Source organism: Salmo salar, chromosome ssa06 (genome assembly GCF_905237065.1).
Source record: "Salmo salar chromosome ssa06, Ssal_v3.1, whole genome shotgun sequence".
Classification (NCBI taxonomy): domain Eukaryota; kingdom Metazoa; phylum Chordata; class Actinopteri; order Salmoniformes; family Salmonidae; genus Salmo; species Salmo salar.
In genome coordinates, this window is record NC_059447.1 from 24,992,438 (window position 1) to 25,017,500 (window position 25,063).

The 25,063-nt window shown below is 43.4% G+C and overlaps 1 protein-coding gene across 3 annotated transcripts in view; it reads right to left on the reverse strand.

The window, feature by feature from the left end:
• LOC106595870 (voltage-dependent T-type calcium channel subunit alpha-1I) overlaps positions 1 to 25,063 on the reverse strand; it is a 142,360-nt gene that overhangs the window by 105,790 nt on the left and 11,507 nt on the right. For all 3 annotated transcript variants that reach the window (XM_045720030.1, XM_045720029.1, XM_045720028.1), the window contains exon 3: positions 995 to 1,092. In XM_045720030.1, coding sequence (XP_045575986.1) covers positions 995 to 1,092 — 98 coding nt within the window. The remainder of the gene's footprint in view (positions 1 to 994; positions 1,093 to 25,063) is intronic.

The following is a 25,063-nucleotide window of genomic DNA, read 5'->3' on the forward strand; positions in this document are numbered from 1 at the left end:
CAGCCTCAGTTCATCGGGGCATGGACTCTACAAGGTGTTGAAAGCGTTCCACAGGGATTCTGGCCCATGTTGACTCCAATGCTTCCCACAGTTGTGTCAAGTTGGCTGGATGTCCTTTGGGTGGTGGACCATTCTTGATACACATGGGAAACTGTTGAATGTGAAAACCCAGCAGCATTGCAGTTCTTGACACAATCAAACCAGTGAGCCTGGCACCTACTACCACGTCCTGTTCAAATGCACTTAAATCTTTTGTCTTGCCCATTCACTCTCTGAATGGCACACATGCACAATCCATGTCTCAATTGTCTCAAGGCCAAGATCCTTATTTAACCTGTCTCCTCCCCTTCATCTATACTAATTGAAGCGGATTGAACAAGTGACATCAATAAGGGATCATAGCTTTCACCTGGATTCACCTGGTCAGTCTATGTCATGGAAAGAGTGGACGTTCCTAATGTTTTGTACACTCAGTGTAGACATGTCACAGACGGACGGACGGACGGACGGACGGACGGACAGACAGACAGACAGACAGACAGACAGACAGACAGACAGACAGACAGACAGACAGACAGACAGACAGACAGACAGACAGACAGACAGACAGACAGACAGACAGACAGACAGACAGACAGACAGACAGACAGACAGACGGACAGACAGACGGACAGACAGACAGACAGACAGAGACAGATGGACAGACAGACAAACAGAGATAAACAAGACAGAGAGAGAGAGCGAGAGACAGACTGACAGAGAGACAGACAGAAAGAGACAGACTGACAGAGAGACAGACAGAAAGAGACAGACTGACAGAGAGACAGACAGACAGAGACAGACTGACAGAGAGACAGACAGACAGACAGACAGACTGACAGAAAGAGACAGACAGACAGACAGACAGAGAGAGAGAGAGAGAGAGAGAGAGAGAGAGAGAGAGAGAGAGAGAGAGAGAGAGAGAGAGAGCGAGAGACAGCAAGACAGAACTCACTGGGTACTCTGTTGATGGCTTTGAGGGGTCTGAGGACCCTGACTGTCCTGATGGCTGAGAGGTTGATGTTCTGCAGGTCCAATGAGTACTCCACCATCCTACACAGAGAGAAACACACATACGAGTCAAGGAACTGTGTTTGTGTGAGAGAGAGAGCATTTACTGTACACATGACTCACTGACACATTCTCAGTTCCCATTTGTTCTACAGAATCTCATTTTAAATCCATCCATATACAGCAAGGCCCAAGAGGGCTCTTTGCCTCAGGCAAGATCTCTGAGTGCCTCTCCAATCCGTCTACAGGTTACATCCCAGTTTCAGGATCTAAGCCTGCCGCAACACTGCACCAAAGCAACTGTGGGGTTAACTCATGGGTTAACTCATGAACTGCTGGGTTAACCCATGATCCAAAATGGCAGATATGAGTGCATATACAGTTTCCCCATTTATGATGTGCTCACATCTGAGCCAGTGTTTATTCTCATTCAGACAGTAAGGTATTGTCTCAGAGTATCTTTGAAGCAGAGGGAAGGAAGGGTAGAGGGGAGAGACCTATGAATTATCATATCATTTTAATTAAATTGTACAATTATGGGAGCATCTTTGCAGTACCCACAGTATCAACAGACTAAAAGGAGAGAAAGAGTGTAAGGGAGAGGCGGAGAAGCAGAGAAAGACCTACAGCTCATCTCTTGGCTGTAGTACTGTAGATTACTTTATCACTGACCTCAACCCAGAGTCTCTCAGAGTGTTCACAGTCAGCCCACTGACAACCCTATCATATCACAGAAAAATCACAGTCTACCTGAACAGAGCAATACTCAATCATGAGGCATCAAAGCCAAGGGACCAGCACAATATTAAGAAATGCTTAGATGGAAGGAGTGTAAAAAATTACCAAAAACAATTAGGCAACAACAAATTCAAGCCATTTCAGACAACTTCCTGGACAAAACATTTCACTGTAAAAGTGAAGGTGTAAACTTGCCAGTAGAAAGCCTAAACAGTATATTTGACCTTTCAGCTTCCCTATTAAATCTAAAAATGTCAAGCAGACAACCTAAGAAAATTAATAACAATGACAAATGGTTTGATGAAGAATGCAAAAACCTAAGAAAGAAATTGAGAAACCTGTCCAACCAAAAACATAGAGACCCAGAAAACCTGAGTCTACGCATTCACTATGGCGAATAACTAAAACAATACAGAAATACACTACGGAAAAAGAAGGAACAGCTCGTCAGAAATCAGATCAATGTAATTGAAGAATCCATAGAATCTAATCACTTCTGGGAAAATTGGAACACACTAAACAAACACAAAGAGTAATCTATCCAAAATGGAGATGTATGGATAAACCACTTCTCTAATCTTTTTGTTTCTATAAGAAATAACAAACAGCAAAAATGTATACATGATCAATTACAAATCTTAGAATCAGCTATCAAAGACTATCAGAACCCACTGGATTCTCCAATTACATTGAATGAACTACAGGACAAAATACAAACCCTCCAACCCAAAAAGACCTCTGATGTTGATGGTATCCTACATGAAATGATAAAATATAAAATAAACTCTTTAACATCATCCTCATCTCTGTCATCTTCCCCAATATTTGGAACCAAGGACTGATCACCCCAATCCACAAAAGTGGATACAAATTTGACCCCAATAACTACCGTGGGAAATGCGTCAACAGCAACCTTGGGACAATCCTCTGCATTATCATTAACAGCAGACATTGTACATTTCCTCAGTGAAAACTATGTACTGAGCAAATGTCAAATTGGCTTTCTGACATATTACCGTACGACAGACCGCACATTCACACTGCACACCATAATTGACAAACAAACAAACAAACCAAAACAAAGGCAACGTCTTCTCATGCTTTGTTGACTTCAAAAAAGCTTTTGACTCAATTTGGCATGAGGGTCTGCTATACAAATTGATGGAAAGTGGTGTTGGGGTAAAAAACATACAACATTATAAAGTCCATGTGCACAAGCAACACGTGTTTGGTTAAAATGGGCAAAAATCACAGATTTCTTTCCACAGGCCTGTGGGGTGAGACAGGGGTGCAGCTTAAGCCCCACCCTCTTCAACATATATATAAACGAATTGGCAAGGGCACTAGAAGTCTGCAGCACCTGGCCTCACCCTACTAGAATCTGAAGTCAAATGTCTACTGTTTGCTGATGATCTGGCGCTTCCGTCCCCAACCAAGTAGGGCCTACAGCAGCACCCAGATCTTCTGCACAGATTCTGTCAGACCTGGGCCCTGACAGTGAATCTCAGTAAGACAAAAAAATGGTATTCCAAAAAAGGTCCAGTCGCCAGGACCACAAATACAAATTCCATCTAGACACCGTTGCCCTAGACCACACAAAAAAAACTATACATACCTCAGCCTAAACATCAGCGCCACAGGTAACTTCCACAAAGCTGTGAACGATCTGAGAAACAAGGCAAGATGGGGCCTTCTATGCCATTCAAAGGAACATAACATTTGACATACCAATTAGGATCTGGCAAAAAATACTTGAATCAGTTAAAGAACCCATTGCCCTTTATGGTTGTGAAGTCTGGGGTCTGCTCACCAACCAATAATTCACAAAATAGGACAAACAACAAATTAAGACTCTGCATGCAGCATTCTGCCAAAATACCCTCCGTGTACAATATAAAACAGAAAATAATATATGCAGAGCAGATTTAGTCCGATACCCGCTAATTATCAAAATCCAGAAAAGAGCCATTCTACAAATTCTAATTCTACAACCACCTAAAAGGAAACGTTTCCTAAACCTTCCATAACAAAGCCATCACCTACAGAGAGATGAACCTGGAGAAGAGTCCCCTAAGCAAGCTGGTAAGGGGCTCTGTTCACAAACACAAACACACCCCACAGAGCCCCTAGACAGCTACACAATTAGACCAAACCAAATCATGAGAAAACAAAAAGATAATTACTTGACATATTGGAAAGAATTAACAAAAAAACCAAAGCAAACTAGAATGATATTTGGCCGAATACCTGACCACTGTGACTGACCCAAAATTAAGGAAAGCTTTGACTATGTACAGACTCATTGAGCATAGCCTTGATATTGAGAAAGGTTGCCGTAGGCGAGAGAAGTCAGGCTGTGCACACTGCCCACAAAATGAAGTGGAAACTGAGCTGCATTTCCTAACCTCCTGCCAAATGGATGACCATAATAGATACACATACAGTTGAAGTCAGAAGTTTACATACACCTTAGCCAAATACATTTAAACTCAGTTTTTCACAATTCCTGACATTTAATCCTAGTAAACAATCCCTGCCTTAGGTCAGTTAGGATCACCACTTCATTTTAAGAATGCGAAATGTCAGAAAAATAGCCGAGAGAATGATTTATTTCAGCTTTTATTTCTTTCATCACATTCCCAGTGGGTCAGAAGTTTACATACTCTCAATTAGTATTTGGTAGCATTGCATTTCAATTGTTTAACTTGGGTCAAACTTTTCGGGTAGGATTCCACAAACTTCCCACAGAAGTTGGGTGAATTTTGGCCTATTCCTCCTGACAGAGCTGGTGTAACTGAGTCAGGTTTGTAGGCCTCCTTGCTCGCACACACTTTTTCAGTTCTGCCCACACATTTTCTATAGGATTGAGGTCAGGGCTCAGTGATGGCCACTCCAATACCTTGACTTTGTTGTCCTTAAGCCATTTTGCCACAACTTTGGAAGTATGTTTGGGGTCATTGTCCATTTGGAAGACCGACTGATGTCTTGAGATGTTGCTTCAATATATCCACATAATTTACCTCCCTCATGATACCATCTATTTGGTGAAGAGCAGCAGTGCCTCTTGCAGCAAAGCACCCCCACAACATGATGCTGCCACCCCCGTGATTCATGATTGGGATGGTATTCTTCGGCTTGCAAGCCTCCCCCTTTTTCCTCCAAACGTTTCATCCCCATGTGCAGTTGCAAACTGTAGTCCGGCTTTTTTATGGCGGTTTTGGAGCAGGGTGTCACGTCCTGACCATAGAGAGCTCTTATTTTCTATGGTAGAGTAGGTCAGGGCGTGACTGGGGTTTTTTCTAGTTATTATTTTCTATGTGGGGTTCTAGTTTAGTTTTTCTATGTTTTGGTGATTTGTATGATTCCCAATTAGAGGCAGCAGGTTATTGTTGTCTCTAATTGGGGATCATACTTAAGTAGCATTTTTTCCACCTGTGGGTTATGAGATATTGTTTATGTGTAGTGGCATTGTCGTCACGTTTCGTTTATTCTTTATTGTTTTTGTATTTTGCTTAGTTTCACTTTCTAATAAAAGATGTGGAACGCTACTCACGCTGCGCCTTGGTTCGTCTATACACACAAATGTGACAGAATATCCCATCAAACCAGGAACAAGCAGCGTGCCCATGAAGAGGAAGTATCCTGGACTTGGGAAGAGATTCTGGATGGGAAGGGATCCTGGACTTGGGAAGAAATCCTGACAGGACAGGATTGCCTTCCATGGCGGGAGACGCAAGCGGTGAAGGAAGGACAGCGACGACGACAGGGTTCGTGGCCACGACACAAGCCCAAGAAGCAACCTCAAAATAGTTTTTGGGGGGGCTCACGGGGTGGTCGGCGAAGTGGAGGGGTGAGTCAGAGACCGTCGAGGAGTTATTGGATAAATTGGAGGAGAGTGAACAGAGGGGAGAGTTGGAGACCTTCATGGAATTGTTGGATAAACTGGAGGAGAGGCACGGCATTTGCCCTGAGGAGCGTGTTAGCCATCCACGCCACCTGAGTCAGTTCCCCGTACTCGTCCTGAGAAGTGTGTTAAAGTTCCGGTACAATTGAGGCCGGCTATATGCACCAGGTCTCCAGTGCGCCTTCACAGCCCGGTACGTCCTGAGCCAACTCCCCGTACTCACCGTGGGGAGCGTGTGACCGGTCAGGCACCATGTTTTGCGGTGATACGCACAGGTGTCTCCAGTGCGCATCCACAGCCCAGTGGGTCCTGTGCCAGCTACCCGCACTTGCCGTGCGAAAATGGTCATCTGTCCAGGACGCGTTGTGCCAGCTCTATGCTCCAGACCTCCAGTGCACCTCCACAGTCCAGTACGTCCTGTGCCTGCTCCTCGCGCTCGCCCTGAGGTGTGTGTCACCAGCCCGGTACCACCAGTGCCGGCCCCACACACCAGGCTTCCGGCGACGATCCCCAATCCAGTACGTCCTGTGCCTGCTCCTCGCACTCTCCTTGAAGTGCGTGTCCTCAGTCAGGTACGTCCTGTGCCTGCTCCCCGCACTCACCCTGAAGTGCGTGTCACCAGTTTGGCGCCACCTGTGCCAGTTCCATGCACTAGGCCTCCAGTGCGCCTTCCCAGTCAGGTACGTCCTGTGCCTGCTCCCCGCACTCGCCCTGAGGTGTGTGTTACCAGTCTGGCACCACCTGTGTCGGCCTCACGCATCAGGCCTCCAGTGTGCCTTCCCGTTCCAGAGCTTCTGGTGACAGTTCCCAGTCCAGAGCTTCCGGCGACAGTTCCCAGTCCAGAGCTTCCGGCGACAGTTCCCAGTCCAGAGCTTCCGGCGACAGTTTCCAGTCCAGAGCTTCCGGCGACAGTTTCCAGTCCAGAGCTTCCGGCGACGTTCCACAGTCCGGAACCTCCAACGACGGTCCACAGTCCGGAACCTCCAATGACGGTCCACAGTCGGGAACCTCCAACGACGGTCCACAGCCCGGAACCTCCAACGACGGTCCACGGCCCGGAACCTCCAGAGACGGCCCACGGTCCGGAACCTCCTGAGACGGCCCACGGTCCGGAACCGCCTGAGACGGTCAATAGTTCGGGACCTCCAGCTCCAAGGACAGAGTCTTCTTCTGAGTTGGTGCCCAGTCCAGGCACAGTGTTCAGCCTGGGTCCATGGCTGGACCTGCAGGATGAGCGGGTTCTTCGGCCCGCACTAGAGCCGCCCCCGATGCTGGTGGATCTGCGGGATGAGCGGGTTCTTTGTCCCTCACCAGAGCCGCCACCGACACTAGACACCCCCCCAACCCTCCCTTTTTGTTTCAGGTTTTGCGGTCGGAGGGGTTCTAGTTTAGTTTTTCTATGTTTTGGTGATTTGTATGATTCCCAATTAGAGGCAGCTGGTTATCGTTGTCTCTAATTGGGGATCATACTTAAGTAGCATTTTTTTTCCACCTGTGGGTTATGGGATATTGTTTATGTGTAATTGCATTGTCGTCACGTTTCGTTTATTCTTTATTGTTTTTGTATTTTGCTTAGTTTCACTTTCTAATAAAAGATGTGGAACGCTACTCACACTGCGCCTTGGTCCGTCTATACACACGAACATGACACAGGGGCTTCTTCCTTGCTGGGTTACGTAGATATAGGACTCGTTTTACTGTGGATATAGATACTTTTGTACATGTTTCCTCCAGCATCTTCACAAGGTCCTTTGCTGTTGTTCTGGGATTGATTGGGACTTTTTGCACCAAAGTACGTTCATCTCTAGGTGACAGAACACGTCTCCTTCCTGAGCGGTATGACTGCTGCGTGGTCCCATGGTGTTCATACTTGCGTACTATTGTTTGTACAGATGAATGTGGTACCTTCAGGCGTTTAGAAATTGCTCGCAAGGATGAACCAGACTTGTGGAGGTCTACATTTTTTTTCTGAGGTCTTGGCTGATTTCTTTAGATTTTCCCATGATGTCAAGCAAAGAGGCACTGAGTTTGAAGATAGGCCTTGAAATACATCCACAGGTACACCTCCAATTGACTCAAATTATGTCAATTAGCCTATCAGAAGCTTCTAAAGCCATGACATCATTTTCTGTAATTTTCCAAGCTGTTTAAAGGCACAGTCAACTTAGTGTATGTAAACTTCTGACCCACTGGAATTGTGATACAGTAAATTATAAGTGAAATAATCTGTCTGTAAACAATTATTGGAAAAATTCCTTGCATCATGCACAAAGTAGATGTCCTAACCGACTTGCCAAAACTATAGTTTGTTAACAAGAAATTTGTGGGGTGGTTGAAAAACAAGTTTTAATGACTCCAACCTAAATGTAGGTAAACTTCCGACTTCAACTTCAACCGACTTCCCTCAGATTACACAGACCCACAAATAATTTTTGATGAACTCCCATATCTATTGGGTGAAATACCACAGTGTGCAATCACAGCAGCGATGTGTGACCTGTTGCTACAAGAAAATGGCAACCAGTGAAGAACAAACAACATTGTAAATACAATTTTATGTTGCAGATTTATTTTCGCTTTTGTACTTTAACTATTTGCACATTGTTACAACACGGTATATAGATATAATATGACATGTGAATGTCTCTATTATTTTGGAACTGGTGTGAGCGTAATATTTACTGTTCACTTTTATTTTACTTTTGTTAATCCATTTCATTTGCTTTGGCAATGTTAACATATGTTTCCCATGCCAATAAAGCCCCTTGATTTGAAATGAATTGAGGTAGAGGTAGAGGTAGAGAGAGACAGAGAGAGTGAGAGGGGGGGACAGTGAGAGAGAGAGAGAGAAGGATGGAAGGACAGAGAGAGAGTTAGAGAGCGAGTCAGAGGGAGAGGTAGAGAGCGAGTCAGAGGGAAAGGTAGAGAGCGAGTGAGAGGGAAAGGTAGAGAGTGTGTCAGAGGGAGAGGTAGAGAGCGCGTCAGAGGGAGAGGAAGAGAGCGAGTCATAGGGAGAGGTAGAGAGAAGGACAGAGAGAGGGAGAGAGAGAGAAAGCGAGAGAGAGAGAAAGCGAGAGAGTCAGAGGTAATGGTAGAGGTAGAGGTAGAGAGAGAAAGAGAGAGAGAGAGAGAGAGAGAGGTAGAGTGGGAGAGAGAGGGAGAGAGAAGGAAGGACAGAGAGAGAGTCAGAGGTAGAGAGAGAAGGAAGGACAGAGAGAGAGTCAGAGGTAGAGATAGAAGGACAGAGAGAGAGGGGACAGAGAGAGAGTCGGAGGTAGAGAGAGAGGTAGAGAGAGGACAGAGAGAGGTAGAGAGAGAGGTAGAGAGAGAGAGAGAGAGAGAGAGAGAGAGAGAGAGAGAGAAGGACAGAGAGAGAGAGAGAGAGAGTCAGAGGGAGAGAGAGAGAGTTAGAGGGAGAGAGAGAGTCAGAGGGAGAGGTAAAGAGAGAAGGACAGAGAGAGAGAGAGAGAGAGAGAGAGAGAGAGAGAGAGAGAGTCAGAGGGAGAGGTAAAGAGAGAAGAACAGAGAGAGAGAGATAGAGGGATAGAAAGTGGTCTCTGTAAGTGATGCCTGCAGGATGTTGTGGTTTACTAAGAGTCAGACATCTGTTAGCTACTCATTCTCAGATTGTTAAAACTGTTTGTGCCCTGCAACCTAAACCACTTTCACAGAATGGCCACGGTGCTTTATCTTTCCGTGTGTGTGTGTGTGTGTGTGTGTGTGTGTGTGTGTGTGTGTGTGGGGGACCATGAAAAGAGCCTGGGGTGGAATACATTAATGCAGTGGCAGCAAGGCCTGCCAAGTCTAACACCAGACACAGCCAATCTACTGTACAATACAACTCATTCAGAGGCCCATGTTCATGTGCTGCTGATCACAGCCCTGGACACATTGCATTCTGATGGGAATACAGCTGGCTGTATGGATATCAGACAATCAGCTTTAGTTCAGTGAGCTATACCAGTGGTAATACATTGCTGTGTTGTGACCAATCTACAGCCTTTAGCCCATGCAGTTTTAAACTGCACGGCGATCTAATACAAAGTCACCACAGCCCATCATTTAGGAAGTATTATGCGTGTCCCAAATGGCAACCTATTCCCTATATAGTGAACTACAATCGGTAATAGGGTGCCATTTGGGAGACATTGTCACTACAACAGGGATGCCATGTACAGCAGGATGTGTACAGGATGTGTACAGTTTTTAATCTGTAGTCTTTATCATAGTGTTGCATGCTGTCCATTCTGATAGCTCGGTCATCAACAAGCTCTCACTATCAGGATAAGGTAAGACCCAGATGCAGACCGTGTCGAAGTAACAATGTTTATTACAGAAACAGAAGCAAAGGTACAGGACGGCAGGCAGGCTCAGGGTCAGGAGAGACAAGGGTCAAAAACCAGGACGGCGAGAAAAAGAGAGGATCGGTATATCCGAACAACAGCACAGGATCGGTACATCCGAACATCACACCTGCGGGACAGGTACAGGATGGCAACAACAACTGCCCGAGTTACACCAGGAACGCACAATCCCTCCATTAGTGCTCAGACTGTCCGCAATAGGCTGAGATATGCTGGACTGAGGGCTTGTAGCCCTGTTGTAAGGCAGGTCCTCACCAGACGTCACCTATGGGCACAAACCCACCGTCGCTGGACAAGACAGGACTGGCAAAAAGTGCTCTTCACTGACGAGTCGCGGTTTTGTCTCACCAGGGGTGATGGTCGGATTCGCGTTTATTGTCGAAGGAATGAGCGTTACATCTAGGCCTGTACTCTGGAGCGGGATCGATTTGGAGGTGGAGCGTACGTCATGGTCTGGGGCGGTGTGTCACAGCGTCATCGGACTGAGCTTTTTGTCATTGCAAGCAATCTCAACACTGTGCGTTACAGGGAAGACATCCTCCTCCCTCATGTGGTACTCTTCCTGCAGGCTCATCCTGACATGACCCTCCAGCATGACAATGCCACCAGCCATACTGCTCGTTCTGTGCGTGATTTCCTGCAAGACAGTAATGTCAGTGTTCTGCCATGGCCAGCGAAGAGCCTGGATCTCAATCCCATTGAGCACGTCTGGGACCTGTTGGATCGGAGGGTGAGGGCTAGGGCCATTCCACCCAGAAATGTCCAGGAACTTGCAGTTGCCTTGGTGGAAGAGTGGGGTAACATCTCACAGCAGGAACTGGCAAATCTGGTGCAGTCCATGAGAAGGAGATGCACTGCAGTACTTAATGCAGCTGGTGGCCACACCAGATACTGACTGTTACTTTGGATTTTGACCCCCCCCCTTTGTTCAGGGAGACATTATTCCATTTCTGTTAGTCCCATGTCTGTGGAACTTGTTCAGTTTATGTCTCAGTTGTGGAATCTTGTTATGTTCATACAAATATTTACACATGTTAAGTTTGCTGAAAATAAACGCAGTTGACAGTGAGAGGATGTTTCTTTTTTTGCTGAGTTTAATAGGTGTTATGGTTTAGTGGTTACACAGTACAGAACACTTTGCAGCTATAAGCTAAAGGATATAATATAGCTAAAGCTGCCTGTGCTTCCTTTGTCCTCTGACCTCCATCTTAGTGGGCTTAAAATGTGGTGTCATGTGTCATGCAAAGAGGTACCACAACAGGGTGACAGGTGGGAGAGGAAGGTGGAGAGGTGATGAGAGGAGAATAGAGAGGGATAAAGAGGAAAGGAAAGGGTGAAACAGGGAAAGGGAACTAGATATTGACTGTGATAATGCCAGGGAGTCAGAGAGGGTGGAGGGATGGAGAGCATCTAGTTCTCACAGTCTCACGCCAGAATTAGACGTTCGTCCATGTTTCTGAAACGCAGAATTTTGAAGTGGTTGCAAACATAACATTTCAAAGTGTTTAAGGTTAAGTTTAGGCATTTATTCAGAATTCTTAAGGTTAAGTTTAGGTTTGAACTCTGAAATCTTAAGGTTAGGCATTAACTCAGAATGGTTAAGGTAAGGGTTAAGGTTTGGGAAAGGCTTAAAACCAAAATCTAAAAAGACTTTCTATTGTTGGATTCGAACTTGCAATCTTTGTAATCAGAGTTTCCACGTCATCTCCCGACGTCTTCAGACAGGGATGGACGTTGAATACTGACTTGTATCACGGGTGACCTGGCTGTGGAGAGAGAGAGGGTGGAATGATTTCTCCTCCAAGCTCCAAGAATAGTGTCTGAGAAGAACATGTTCTGCTTGACAATCCCCATTATGTCAATTTCATCTTTGAGCGATGGCATAATCGTCTCAAACACACACACACACACACACACACACACACACACACACACACACACACACACACACACACACACACACACACACACACACACACACACACACACACACACACACACACACACACAATGCTCATACTCTCACACTCACACACACACACAGTGACAAACAATGTAAATTCTATCAGTACTGTCCTCTCTAGCACGCAGAAGTGCTGGGACATATACACGTGGCCTCACAGCACTGCTAGTCTCACTAGAGAAGAGAGGATGTGACAAAAGGGCAAGAGACGATTGTACATTTACCATCTCCATAGTGATGGAAGAGGTGAAATAATACACTGTGACACTGGGGTGATCTAGCTACAAACACAGTGGATGATTTCCTCTTTAGTTTGATTGACAATGAGGTTACACACACACACACACACACACACACACACACACACACACACACACACACACACACACACACACGTGTATGTCACCGGGCTTAGAATGCTGTGTTTAAGTCTGTGAGAACAGTCACCCATGCATAATCATGAGTCTTGAATAGCTTGAATAAAATACGAGTCAGTGAGTTGAAGTGTGTTTTGTATAGACAAGCACCAGTAAAACTCCTATGATCTCTCCATGCAGCCAGCCAGTCAGCTAGTTAGTCAGCCAGTTAGTCAGCCAGTCAAACAGTCAGCCAGTCAGTCAGTCAGGCAGTCAGGCAGTAAGCTGATCTCTCCTCTTCCTCTCAGAACACACACCCAGTCTGGAGCTGATTACAGGCAATAAAGTCTCACTATCTGAAGGATGCTACTGTTACAATGCTTCTGATATGCTTCTGTTGTATTCTGTCTGTTGTGTTTCTCATCAGTGGAGTTATGGAACAGCCTTAACAGTGATGAGGGGATGTGGATCATATTTGAGAGGCCCGAGTAGAAGGCTTACACACACAGATACACACAGACACCTAAGATGGAGTGAGAGGTGATGGAGTGAGAAAGGATAGAGTGAGTGTTGATGGAGAGAGAGAGGATACTGTGAGAGATGGAGAGAAAGAGGATATAGAGTGAAAAATGGAGAGAGGATAGAGTGATAGGTGATGATAGCAATAGAGAACTGAGTGAGAGAGACAGAGAGAGAGGACTGAGTGAGTGAGAGATGGAGCGAGAGAGAGGATAAAATGAGAGATGATGATAGAAAAGACTGAGTGAGAGATGGCGAGATAGAGGATAGAGTGGGTGAGTAATGGTGAGAGAGAGGATAGAGTGAGTGAGAGATGGAGAGATAGAGGATAGAGTGAGAGACGATGAGAGATAGAGGATAGAGAGAGAGAGATGATGGAGAGACAGAGGATAGAGTGAGAGACAATGGAGAGATAGAGGATAGAGTGAGAGATGATGGAGAGATAGAGGATAGAGTGAGAGACGAGAGATAGAGGATAGAGTGAAAGATGATGGCGAGATAGAGGATAGAGTGAGAGACGATGGAGAGATAGAGAATAGAGTGAGTGAGGGAGACAGGGATATATACTGCAGTAATAAAGATAATGAAAGAAAGGGGGTTTGGTGAATCAAACCATTCACTCATAATCGTCCCTGGTATCACAATGGACTATATATATGAACAGTCAGATATATCTCCTTATTTCCATATTATCATAAACAGTAGCTGGATATTGCCACAGATCAACATTTCCATATTATCATAAACAGTAGCTGGGTTTTGCCACAGATCAACATTTCCATATTATTAAACAGTAGCTGGATATTGCCACAGATCAACATTTCCATATTATCATAAACAGTAGCTAGGTTTTGCCACAGATCAACATTTCCATATTATTAAACAGTCGCTGGGTATTGCTACAGATCAACATTTCCATATTATCATAAACAGTAGCTGGGTATTGCTACAGATCAACATTTCCATATTATTAAACAGTAGTTGGGTATTGCTACAGATCAACATTTCCATATTATTAAACAGTAGCTGGGTATTGCTACAGATCAACATTTCCATATTATTAAACAGTAGGTGAAAAAGGGCTACCTAAGTATGACTCCCAATCAGCAACAACGAAGTACAGCTGTTCCTGATTGAGAGCCATACCAATAATAATAATAAATACAGCAAGTCAATATCACAGATACAAAATTAAAACTTTAAATCAATTCAATACATTATATATTTTTTATAAGCAATAAAAAGGTCAATATAACAGGAGCAAAAAAAATTCAAACATAGAAAAACCATAGAAATACAAAACATAGAACAAAACCCCAAAACCCCGACAACACAAAACAAACACACACCTGCCACGCCCTGACCAAACTACAATGACAAATAACCCCTAATACTGGTCAGGACGTGACACAAGGACACAACTGATAATAGTGAAAAAGGATCTCTCACACACACACACAAACCTGTTTGGAACCCAGGGATCCCAATAAATACTACTAAATACTACACCCCCCCACGCACAGTGTGAATTGAACCCATCTAGCCTAGAGGCAAGCCATCCCTGGGAGACAGTGTTCCTCGCCTCGTACGTCCAAAGCCATCTAATGTCAGTTCCGATGGAGGACCAGCTAAAAATGTCAAGCTGCCAACTGAAATGTCACCGTAACAGAGGAGGACTTGTGAAGGGAAACATAGCCCTGCTGTCACCCCCAACGCGCTCTGACATTAAAGCACAGGCAAACATTCTACACAGACATTTAATGAGAATAGCAAAGTTCTGTAAAGAGACGATGGGTGGAGTGCTTCTGGGATATTGGGAGCAAGTGACAGAGTCGCAGAAATAACAAATACACACATGCAAGAGAGTACACACAGAGAAGTGTACATAAGCACATGTGCGTACTGAAACACACAAACACAAACTTCCTTTCTAACTTCTCAAACCCGCCAGACCTCCCATGTTGATGTCTTCATGGCTCAGTGCTCTACTAATTGAATTAGAGATAACTGGAGGGGGGGGAGGAGAGGAAAGATGAAGAGAGAGGGGAACAGAGGAAATAGAAAAAGAGAGATTAAAAAGAGAAGGAAGTTGTGGAAGAGCAGAGGTGAAGGAAGGAGAACACAACACGTCAGGAAAAAGGAGGACCAGAGGGGAAGGCAGAAGAGAGGGATGAAGATTGAGGAGCTATGTAAAAAAGGAGAAAAGAGAGAGGGTGTATGTGGAGAGGAAAGGCGTGTGTGTGCCACAGGAGGTTGGTGAGAGGGAGGACGACTCATAATAATGGCTGGAATGGAATAAATGGAACACAACGTGTGTTTGATGTGTTTGATACCATTCCATTTATTCCATTCCAGCCATTACTATGAGCCTGTCTTCTCCAATTAGGTGCCACCAGCCACCTGTAGTGTGGAAAGGGAGGTGTGTGTGTGACTGCGAGGTGTGTGTTCCTCTGTGTCTGACTGCAGCTGCTCCTGTACATATCAATCAGCCTGTGTGTTTGTCAGAGTAATTAGCCGCCGCAGGCCTCCTCTATCTAATTGTTCTCTCTTTTTTAACACTCCTTTTTTGGCTCCATCCCTTCATCTCTTAGCCTTTTATGTATCCTGGGTTTCCAATGGATGACGCAGGCTAGGGGCTAGTGGAGTGTGTGTGTGTCAGTACTATGTCCAGTATGCTTCCTCTGTGCTGTAACCCCTGTTACTCTCTCCTTGGGAAGTGGCAATCCACAGCAGTAGGATTGGGAGAGAACTGACACCGGGTGTGTGGGTATATGGGTGTATATGTATATGGTTGTGTGTGTGTGTGTGTGTGGATGTGTCTGTGTTTTGTCTGTGTTGTGTGAGTTTGTGTGAGACGCTGGCATGCCTGTGTGTGTGTGTGTGTGTGTGCGTACATGCGCGCAGTGTGAGCTGTAATCCTGGTCTGCACACAGCGATAGCTCAGCTCAACTCTATTCTCCATAGCACAGCAAGCAGCAGGATCAGCAGGAAAGGACAACACACACACTGAACACAAAGCCAAGCAGAGAGGCAAGCAGAGAGGACACAGACAAAATGCGATTTCTATATAACTATAACACCTTTAATCTGATGGTATCAATGAAATCTAAATATTTATCGATCGAACGATTGGTCTGTCTGTCAATCAGTACATCCCTCCCTACCCCAGTAGAAAATAAACCCATAGAAAATAAAGCATGTGAGCGGAAAATAGACAAATCTGAGATGTAGTCTAGCCCTGTGGAATATTGGGCCACAGCTGTAGTGGGCCAAAAAGGATTATGGGAAAAAGGGAAGGGGTCCCTGGGGAAAAGGAGAGAGAGGTTCATGAGAGAGATGCATCAAGGGAGAAGGGCCAGAGTGTGACTGGAACAGCATAGTACAACATCAACATTTCTCCAATACTGCAGACCATTGAAAGAGTACGTACGTGTGTGTGTGTGTGTGTGTGTGTGTGTGTGTGTGTGTGTGTGTGTGTGTGTGTGTGTGTGTGTGTGTGTGTGTGTGTGTGTGTGTGTGTGTGTGTGTGTGCATAACGCAGTAATAATGTGAATCAGTGATATTGGACTTCCTGGTGATTAGGATCAGAGTAGCCTGCTGATCAGAATCACTATTCACACGCAGGCACACACACACACACACACACACACACACTAACAGAATGAGACCCTCCCCTTCTTGGTGTCACTCAGCTTTAAGATTTCATGTATTTCAATGCATCTCTCATCTTTCTTTCACTGACACATCAACTTGAAACAGGCAGCAGACAAAATCAATGCCAACTTATTCTAGCCTTCCTAGAAGTACAGTAGAATGTCAACTATCTGTTTCACTGCAGTAAGATTGGAGGTCAAACTTCAGAGTCTGTAAGTTCATTACAGTAGAGCTCACTGATAGGATCATCTGACCACCTTTGATTTATACCTCCACTTAATACCAGCCCTTAATATAGAGGGAAGGAGAGAGGGGGGAGAAAGAGAGGAAGAAAAAAAGAGGGAGAGCGAGAAAGAGGTAGAGCGATAGAGGTAGTAATAAAATTGAGAAAGGGGAGAATTAAGTGGGAAGAAAGAACAATAAATAGGAGAGAGAAATTAAACGGCCTATTTATGTAATGAATATGAATTCAGAGGGCAGAAATGATTAAATATTAAAGCATTAGTCCTCTCACTAAAGGCTTCAGTCATACAAAAGTTATACTTAAATCCAAACTGGTTCTCTAGCAGATTAGTAAGAATGTCTCACCTCATGTTCAAGAATGGCCCTTTTCCCCTTATTCAGATTACGACCTCTTATTTGAAAATGAAATAATCTCCAAAATATCGCTATTTTTAAAACAAGCCATAGAAATTTGGTTGCAATTTCAGTATAATCCACCAGAAAAGACAGAACAAATAAAACAAATATTATGGTTAAACTCAAATATACTAACTGATAAAAAAATATATATTTTTATAATAAAAAAAAGAAAAAGGTATAATCTTTGTAAATTATATCTTATACAGGACTGGTGTAGTCATGTCACATATTCAGCTAACAAAAATATATGGAAATGTCTGCTCTACTCAAAATTACAACCAACTAATTGCAGCATTACCTGAAAAATGGAAGAGGCAAGTGGAAGGGGGAGAAAGTAAGGAACTTCTCTGTCAGCCCTGCATTAAGCCCTGCATCATAAACTATGTACCGATTCCATGGTACATAGTTTATGAACTGACACACAAATGGTCAGTCTTCCCTGTGGCTCAGTTGGTAGAGCATGGTGTTTGCAATGCCAGCATGGTGTGTGCAACGCTAGGGTTGTGGGTTCGATTCCCACAGGGGCCAGTACAAAAAAAAAAAATGCATGGAATGAAATGTATGTATTTAATACTGTAAGTTGCTCTGGATAAGAGTGTCTGCTAAATGACTAAAATGTAAAACACTGGATTCAAAACAGAGTTTTTCAATTTAAAATATACAAAATGATTGGAACCAATAGAATGTTATATGGAGGATACAACCATCCCAGCTCTACAGATTTCGCTGCGAAGAGACAATCATTAGACCATTTGTTTTGGTACCTTCCATATGTTGCTTGTTTTTGGTCACAAGTTCAGGAATGGCTGAAGAATTGTAATATTTACCTGGAGCTAACTAGGGGATTTAAAACGTTTTAGTCAATCGATCAATAATATAATAATACTCCTAGCAAAAAATGTTATCCTTAATTTACAATCAGTAGAATCTATCAGAATAGAAAGGTTCAGAACTTTTGTGAAACATCACAACACAGTTGAAAAATATGGCAAGTAGAAATCAAAACTGGATGGTGTTCAGAGATAGATGGGAGGGGTTGAGTAGAGCTGAAGGATGGGACAAAAAAAAAAAAAAAAATCTAAAGAACTATTGTAAAAGATACTGTGTCCATAAAATGTATATAGTATATACAGTGGCAAGAAAAAGTATGTGAACCCTTTGGAATTACCTGGATTTCTGCATAAATTGGTCATCAAATTTGATCTGATCTTCATCTAAGTGTAATGAACACGAGGGAGACAGAACAGAGCTGGTTTCAAGCGCAGAGCGCAGCAGGTGTTTATTGAAAGGGACCACAGGAGGAGGCAGGTAGCTGGGTCCAGGGGCAGGCAGAAGGTCATACACGGTAGGTCCAACAATGGCAACAGTACAGGCAAAAGGCGTGTGAGTGAGGAAGGCAAAAACTATCATACACGGGAGGAGAGACGGACAGGGAAAAACCAGCGCTCCGAAAAGATGTCTCTCATAACAAACAATACCTCACAGTGATGGGGTGCTAGGAACTGAACTAAATAGTGTGGGATGATGACATGCAGGTGTGTGAACAGGTGATCAGAATTCCGGTGATTGGGATCTAGAGCTGGAAAGTGGACTGCGTTCCGGGGATCTAAGTGTTTGGAAGTGTGAGTTGGACGCAGACACAACAATGGACAAACAACACACAAATTATTGTATTTTTCTTGTCTATACTGAATACATAATTTAAACATTCACAGTGTAGGTTGGAAAAAGTTTGTGAACCCCTAGGTTAATGACTTCTCCAAAAGCTAATTGGAGTCAGGAGTCAGCTAACCTGGAGTCCAATCAATGAGACGAGATTGGAGATGTTGGTTTGAGCTGCCTTGCCCTTTAAAAAACACTCATAACATTTTTGTTTGCTATTCACAAGAAGCATTGCCTGATGTGAACCATGCCTCGAACAAAAGAGATCTCAGAAGACCTAAGATTAAGAATTGTTGACTTGCATAATGCTGGACAGGTTTACAAAAGTATCTCTAAAAGCCTTGATGTTCATCAGTCCATGGTAAGACAAATTGTCTATAAATGGAGAAAGTTCAGCACTGTTGCTACTCTCCCTAGGAGTGGCCATCCTGCAAAGATGGCCGCAAGAGCACAGTGCAGAATGCTCAATGAGGTTAAGAACAATCCTAGAGTTTCAGCTAAATACTTACAGAAATCTCTGGAACATGCTAACATCTCTGTTGACGAGTCTACGATACGTAAAACACTAAACAAGAATGGTGTTCATGGAAAGACACCATGGAAGAAGCCACTGCTGTTCAAAAAAAGCATTGCTGCACATTTGAAGTTTGCAAGTGCACCTGGATGTTCTACAGCGCTACTGGCAAAATATTCTGTGGACAGATGAAACTACAGTTTAGTTGTTTGGAAGGAACACACAACACTGTGTGGAGAAAAAAAGGCACAGCACACTAACATCAAAACCTCATCCCAACTGTAAAGTATGGTGGAGGGAGCATCATGGTTTGGGGCTGCTTTGCTGCCTCAGGGCCTGGACACCTTACTATCATTGACGGAAAAATGAATTCCCAAGTTTATTAAGACATTTCGCAGGAGAATGTAAGGCTCTGTCCGCCAATTGAAGCTCAACAGAAGTTGGGTGATGCAACAGGACAACGACCCAAAACACAGAAGTAAATCAACAACAAAATGGCTTCAACAGAAGAAAATATGCCTTCTGTAATGGCCCAGTCAGAGTCCTGACCTCAACCCGATTGAGATGCTGTGGCATGACCTCAAGAGAGCAGTTCACACCAGACATAGCAAGAATATTGCTGAACTGAAACAGTTTTGTAAAGGGGAATGGTCCAAAATTCCTCCTGACCGTTGTGCAGGTCTGATCCACAACTACAGAAAACGTTTGGTTGAGGTTATTGCTGCCAAAGGAGGGTCAACCAGTTATTAAATCCAAGGGTTCACATACTTTTCCCACCCTGCACTGTGAATGTTTACACGGTGTGTTCAGTAAAGACATGAAAACTTATAATTGTTTGTGTGTTATTCGTTTAAGCAGACTGTGTTTGTCTATTGTTGTGACCTAGTCGAAGATCAGATCAAATTTTATGACCAATTTATGCAGAAATCCAGGTATTTCCATAGGGTTCACATACTATTTCTTGCCACTGTATAAGCTGGAAGTAGAAGACTAAGTGTTGTCCAATTAGTGGAGGGATGGTAGGGTTAAGGGAAAATAATGTTAAAAAAAGTTTTTATATATATTTATAGTTCCCCAAAAATTGGGAGGATTGGAAATGATGCAGACAATTCAACTGATGGAAGCCACAATCTATCTGCATTTTTAAAACTGATCAACCCCCCAAACAAAAAAGACATGTACTGAGAAATACAAACTAGATAAATCAACTATGGACAGAGAGAGGGGAGAAACAGGACAGATAGTCCCAGTGTGTCTTTGCCCCGGGGTAATGAACAGGGACCTTATGGGGGACTGGCAGCTCTAGTTTGGTAATGCAGTGTTAGTCCAGCCAACACTGTCTGGACCACCGTCCTGTTCAATTAGCCTGGTGGCTAATGACAGCTAATGAAAGACAAGTACTGAGGCACTCTGCCTGAAGCACATACCAACACATACAAAGACGCATGCAGGCATAGAGGCACTCACACACAAATGGTGATCACACACACACACACACACACACACACACACACACACACACACACACACACACACACACACACACACACACACACACACACACACACTTCAATCACCGCCCCTTGGCAGTCCTTTGAGATGCAGTGCTCAACTCAAATAAAGATGAATGTCCATCTATCTAGCCCAGTAATTCTGTTATGCCAGAGCTTATGCTCTCTTTTTCTCACAATCCTTTACACGCCTGACGGTGTGTGTGTGTGTGTGTGTGTGTGTGTGTGTGTGTGTGTGTGTGTGTGTGTGTGTGTGTGTGTGTGTGTGTGTGTGTGTGTGCATAACGCAGTAATAATGTGAATCAGTGATATTGGACTTCCTGGTGATTAGGATCAGAGTAGCCTGCTGATCAGAATCACTATTCACACGCAGGCACACACACACACACACACACACACACACACACACACACACACACACACACACACACACACACACACACACACACACACACACACACACACACACACACTAACAGAATGAGACCCTCCCCTTCTTGGTGTCACTCAGCTTTAAGATTTCATGTATTTCAATGCATCTCTCATCTTTCTTTCACTGATACATCAACTTGAAACAGGCAGCAGACAAAATCAATGCCAACTTATTCTAGCCTTCCTAGAAGTACAGTAGAATGTCAACTATCTGTTTCACTGCAGTAAGATTGGAGGTCAAACTTCAGAGTCTGTAAGTTCATTACAGTAGAGCTCACTGATAGGATCATCTGACCACCTTTGATTTATACCTCCACTTAATACCAGCCCTTAATATAGAGGGAAGGAGAGAGGGGGGAGAAAGAGAGGAAGAAAAAAAGAGGGAGAGCGAGAAAGAGGTAGAGCGATAGAGGTAGTAATAAAATTGAGAAAGGGGAGAATTAAGTGGGAAGAAAGAACAATAAATAGGAGAGAGAAATTAAACGGCCTATTTATGTAATGAATATGAATTCAGAGGGCAGAAATGATTAAATATTAAAGCATTAGTCCTCTCACTAAAGGCTTCAGTCATACAAAAGTTATACTTAAATCCAAACTGGTTCTCTAGCAGATTAGTAAGAATGTCTCACCTCATGTTCAAGAATGGCCCTTTTCCCCTTATTCAGATTACGACCTCTTATTTGAAAATGAAATAATCTCCAAAATATCGCTATTTTTAAAACAAGCCATAGAAATTTGGTTGCAATTTCAGTATAATCCACCAGAAAAGACAGAACAAATAAAACAAATATTATGGTTAAACTCAAATATACTAACTGATAAAAAAATATATATTTTTATAATAAAAAAAGAAAAAGGTATAATCTTTGTAAATTATATCTTATACAGGACTGGTGTAGTCATGTCACATATTCAGCTAACAAAAATATATGGAAATGTCTGCTCTACTCAAAATTACAACCAACTAATTGCAGCATTACCTGAAAAATGGAAGAGGCAAGTGGATGGGGGAGAAAGTAAGGAACTTCTCTGTCAGCCCTGCATTAAGCCCTGCATCATAAACTATGTACCGATTCCATGGTACATAGTTTATGAACTGACACACAAATGGTCAGTCTTCCCTGTGGCTCAGTTGGTAGAGCATGGTGTTTGCAATGCCAGCATGGTGTGTGCAACGCCAGGGTTGTGGGTTCGATTCCCACAGGGGCCAGTACAAAAAAAAAAAATGCATGGAATGAAATGTATGTATTTAATACTGTAAGTTGCTCTGGATAAGAGTGTCTGCTAAATGACTAAAATGTAAAACACTGGATTCAAAACAGAGTTTTTCAATTTAAAATATACAAAATGATTGGAACCAATAGAATGTTATATGGAGGATACAACCATCCCAGCTCTACAGATTTCGCTGCGAAGAGACAATCATTAGACCATTTGTTTTGGTACCTTCCATATGTTGCTTGTTTTTGGTCACAAGTTCAGGAATGGCTGAAGAATTGTAATATTTACCTGGAGCTAACTAGGGGATTTAAAACGTTTTAGTCAATCGATCAATAATATAATAATACTCCTAGCAAAAAATGTTATCCTTAATTTACAATCAGTAGAATCTATCAGAATAGAAAGGTTCAGAACTTTTGTGAAACATCACAACACAGTTGAAAAATATGGCAAGTAGAAATCAAAACTGGATGGTGTTCAGAGATAGATGGGAGGGGTTGAGTAGAGCTGAAGGATGGGACAAAAAAAAAAAAAAAAATCTAAAGAACTATTGTAAAAGATACTGTGTCCATAAAATGTATATAGTATATACAGTGGCAAGAAAAAGTATGTGAACCCTTTGGAATTACCTGGATTTCTGCATAAATTGGTCATCAAATTTGATCTGATCTTCATCTAAGTGTAATGAACACGAGGGAGACAGAACAGAGCTGGTTTCAAGCGCAGAGCGCAGCAGGTGTTTATTGAAAGGGACCACAGGAGGAGGCAGGTAGCTGGGTCCAGGGGCAGGCAGAAGGTCATACACGGTAGGTCCAACAATGGCAACAGTACAGGCAAAAGGCGTGTGAGTGAGGAAGGCAAAAACTATCATACACGGGAGGAGAGACGGACAGGGAAAAACCAGCGCTCCGAAAAGATGTCTCTCATAACAAACAATACCTCACAGTGATGGGGTGCTAGGAACTGAACTAAATAGTGTGGGATGATGACATGCAGGTGTGTGAACAGGTGATCAGAATTCCGGTGATTGGGATCTAGAGCTGGAAAGTGGACTGCGTTCCGGGGATCTAAGTGTTTGGAAGTGTGAGTTGGACGCAGACACAACAATGGACAAACAACACACAAATTATTGTATTTTTCTTGTCTATACTGAATACATAATTTAAACATTCACAGTGTAGGTTGGAAAAAGTTTGTGAACCCCTAGGTTAATGACTTCTCCAAAAGCTAATTGGAGTCAGGAGTCAGCTAACCTGGAGTCCAATCAATGAGACGAGATTGGAGATGTTGGTTAGAGCTGCCTTGCCCTTTAAAAAACACTCATAACATTTTTGTTTGCTATTCACAAGAAGCATTGCCTGATGTGAACCATGCCTCGAACAAAAGAGATCTCAGAAGACCTAAGATTAAGAATTGTTGACTTGCATAATGCTGGACAGGTTTACAAAAGTATCTCTAAAAGCCTTGATGTTCATCAGTCCATGGTAAGACAAATTGTCTATAAATGGAGAAAGTTCAGCACTGTTGCTACTCTCCCTAGGAGTGGCCATCCTGCAAAGATGGCCGCAAGAGCACAGTGCAGAATGCTCAATGAGGTTAAGAACAATCCTAGAGTTTCAGCTAAATACTTACAGAAATCTCTGGAACATGCTAACATCTCTGTTGACGAGTCTACGATACGTAAAACACTAAACATGAATGGTGTTCATGGAAAGACACCATGGAAGAAGCCACTGCTGTTCAAAAAAAGCATTGCTGCACATTTGAAGTTTGCAAGTGCACCTGGATGTTCTACAGCGCTACTGGCAAAATATTCTGTGGACAGATGAAACTACAGTTTAGTTGTTTGGAAGGAACACACAACACTGTGTGGAGAAAAAAAAGGCACAGCACACTATCAAAACCTCATCCCAACTGTAAAGTATGGTGGAGGGAGCATCATGGTTTGGGGCTGCTTTGCTGCCTCAGGGCCTGGACAACTTACTATCATTGACGGAAAAATGAATTCCCAAGTTTATTAAGACATTTCGCAGGAGAATGTAAGGCTATCTGTCCGCCAATTGAATTTCAACAGAAGTTGGGTGATGCAACAGGACAACAACCCAAAACACAGAAGTAAATCAACAACAAAATGGCTTCAACAGAAGAAAATATGCCTTCTGGAGTGGCCCAGTCAGAGTCCTGACCTCAACCCGATTGAGATGCTGTGGCATGACCTCAAGAGAGCAGTTCACACCAGACATAGCAAGAATATTGCTGAACTGAAACAGTTTTGTAAAGGGGAATGGTCCAAAATTCCTCCTGACCGTTGTGCAGGTCTGATCCACAACTACAGAAAACGTTTGGTTGAGGTTATTGCTGCCAAAGGAGGGTCAACCAGTTATTAAATCCAAGGGTTCACATACTTTTCCCACCCTGCACTGTGAATGTTTACACGGTGTGTTCAGTAAAGACATGAAAACTTATAATTGTTTGTGTGTTATTCGTTTAAGCAGACTGTGTTTGTCTATTGTTGTGACCTAGTCGAAGATCA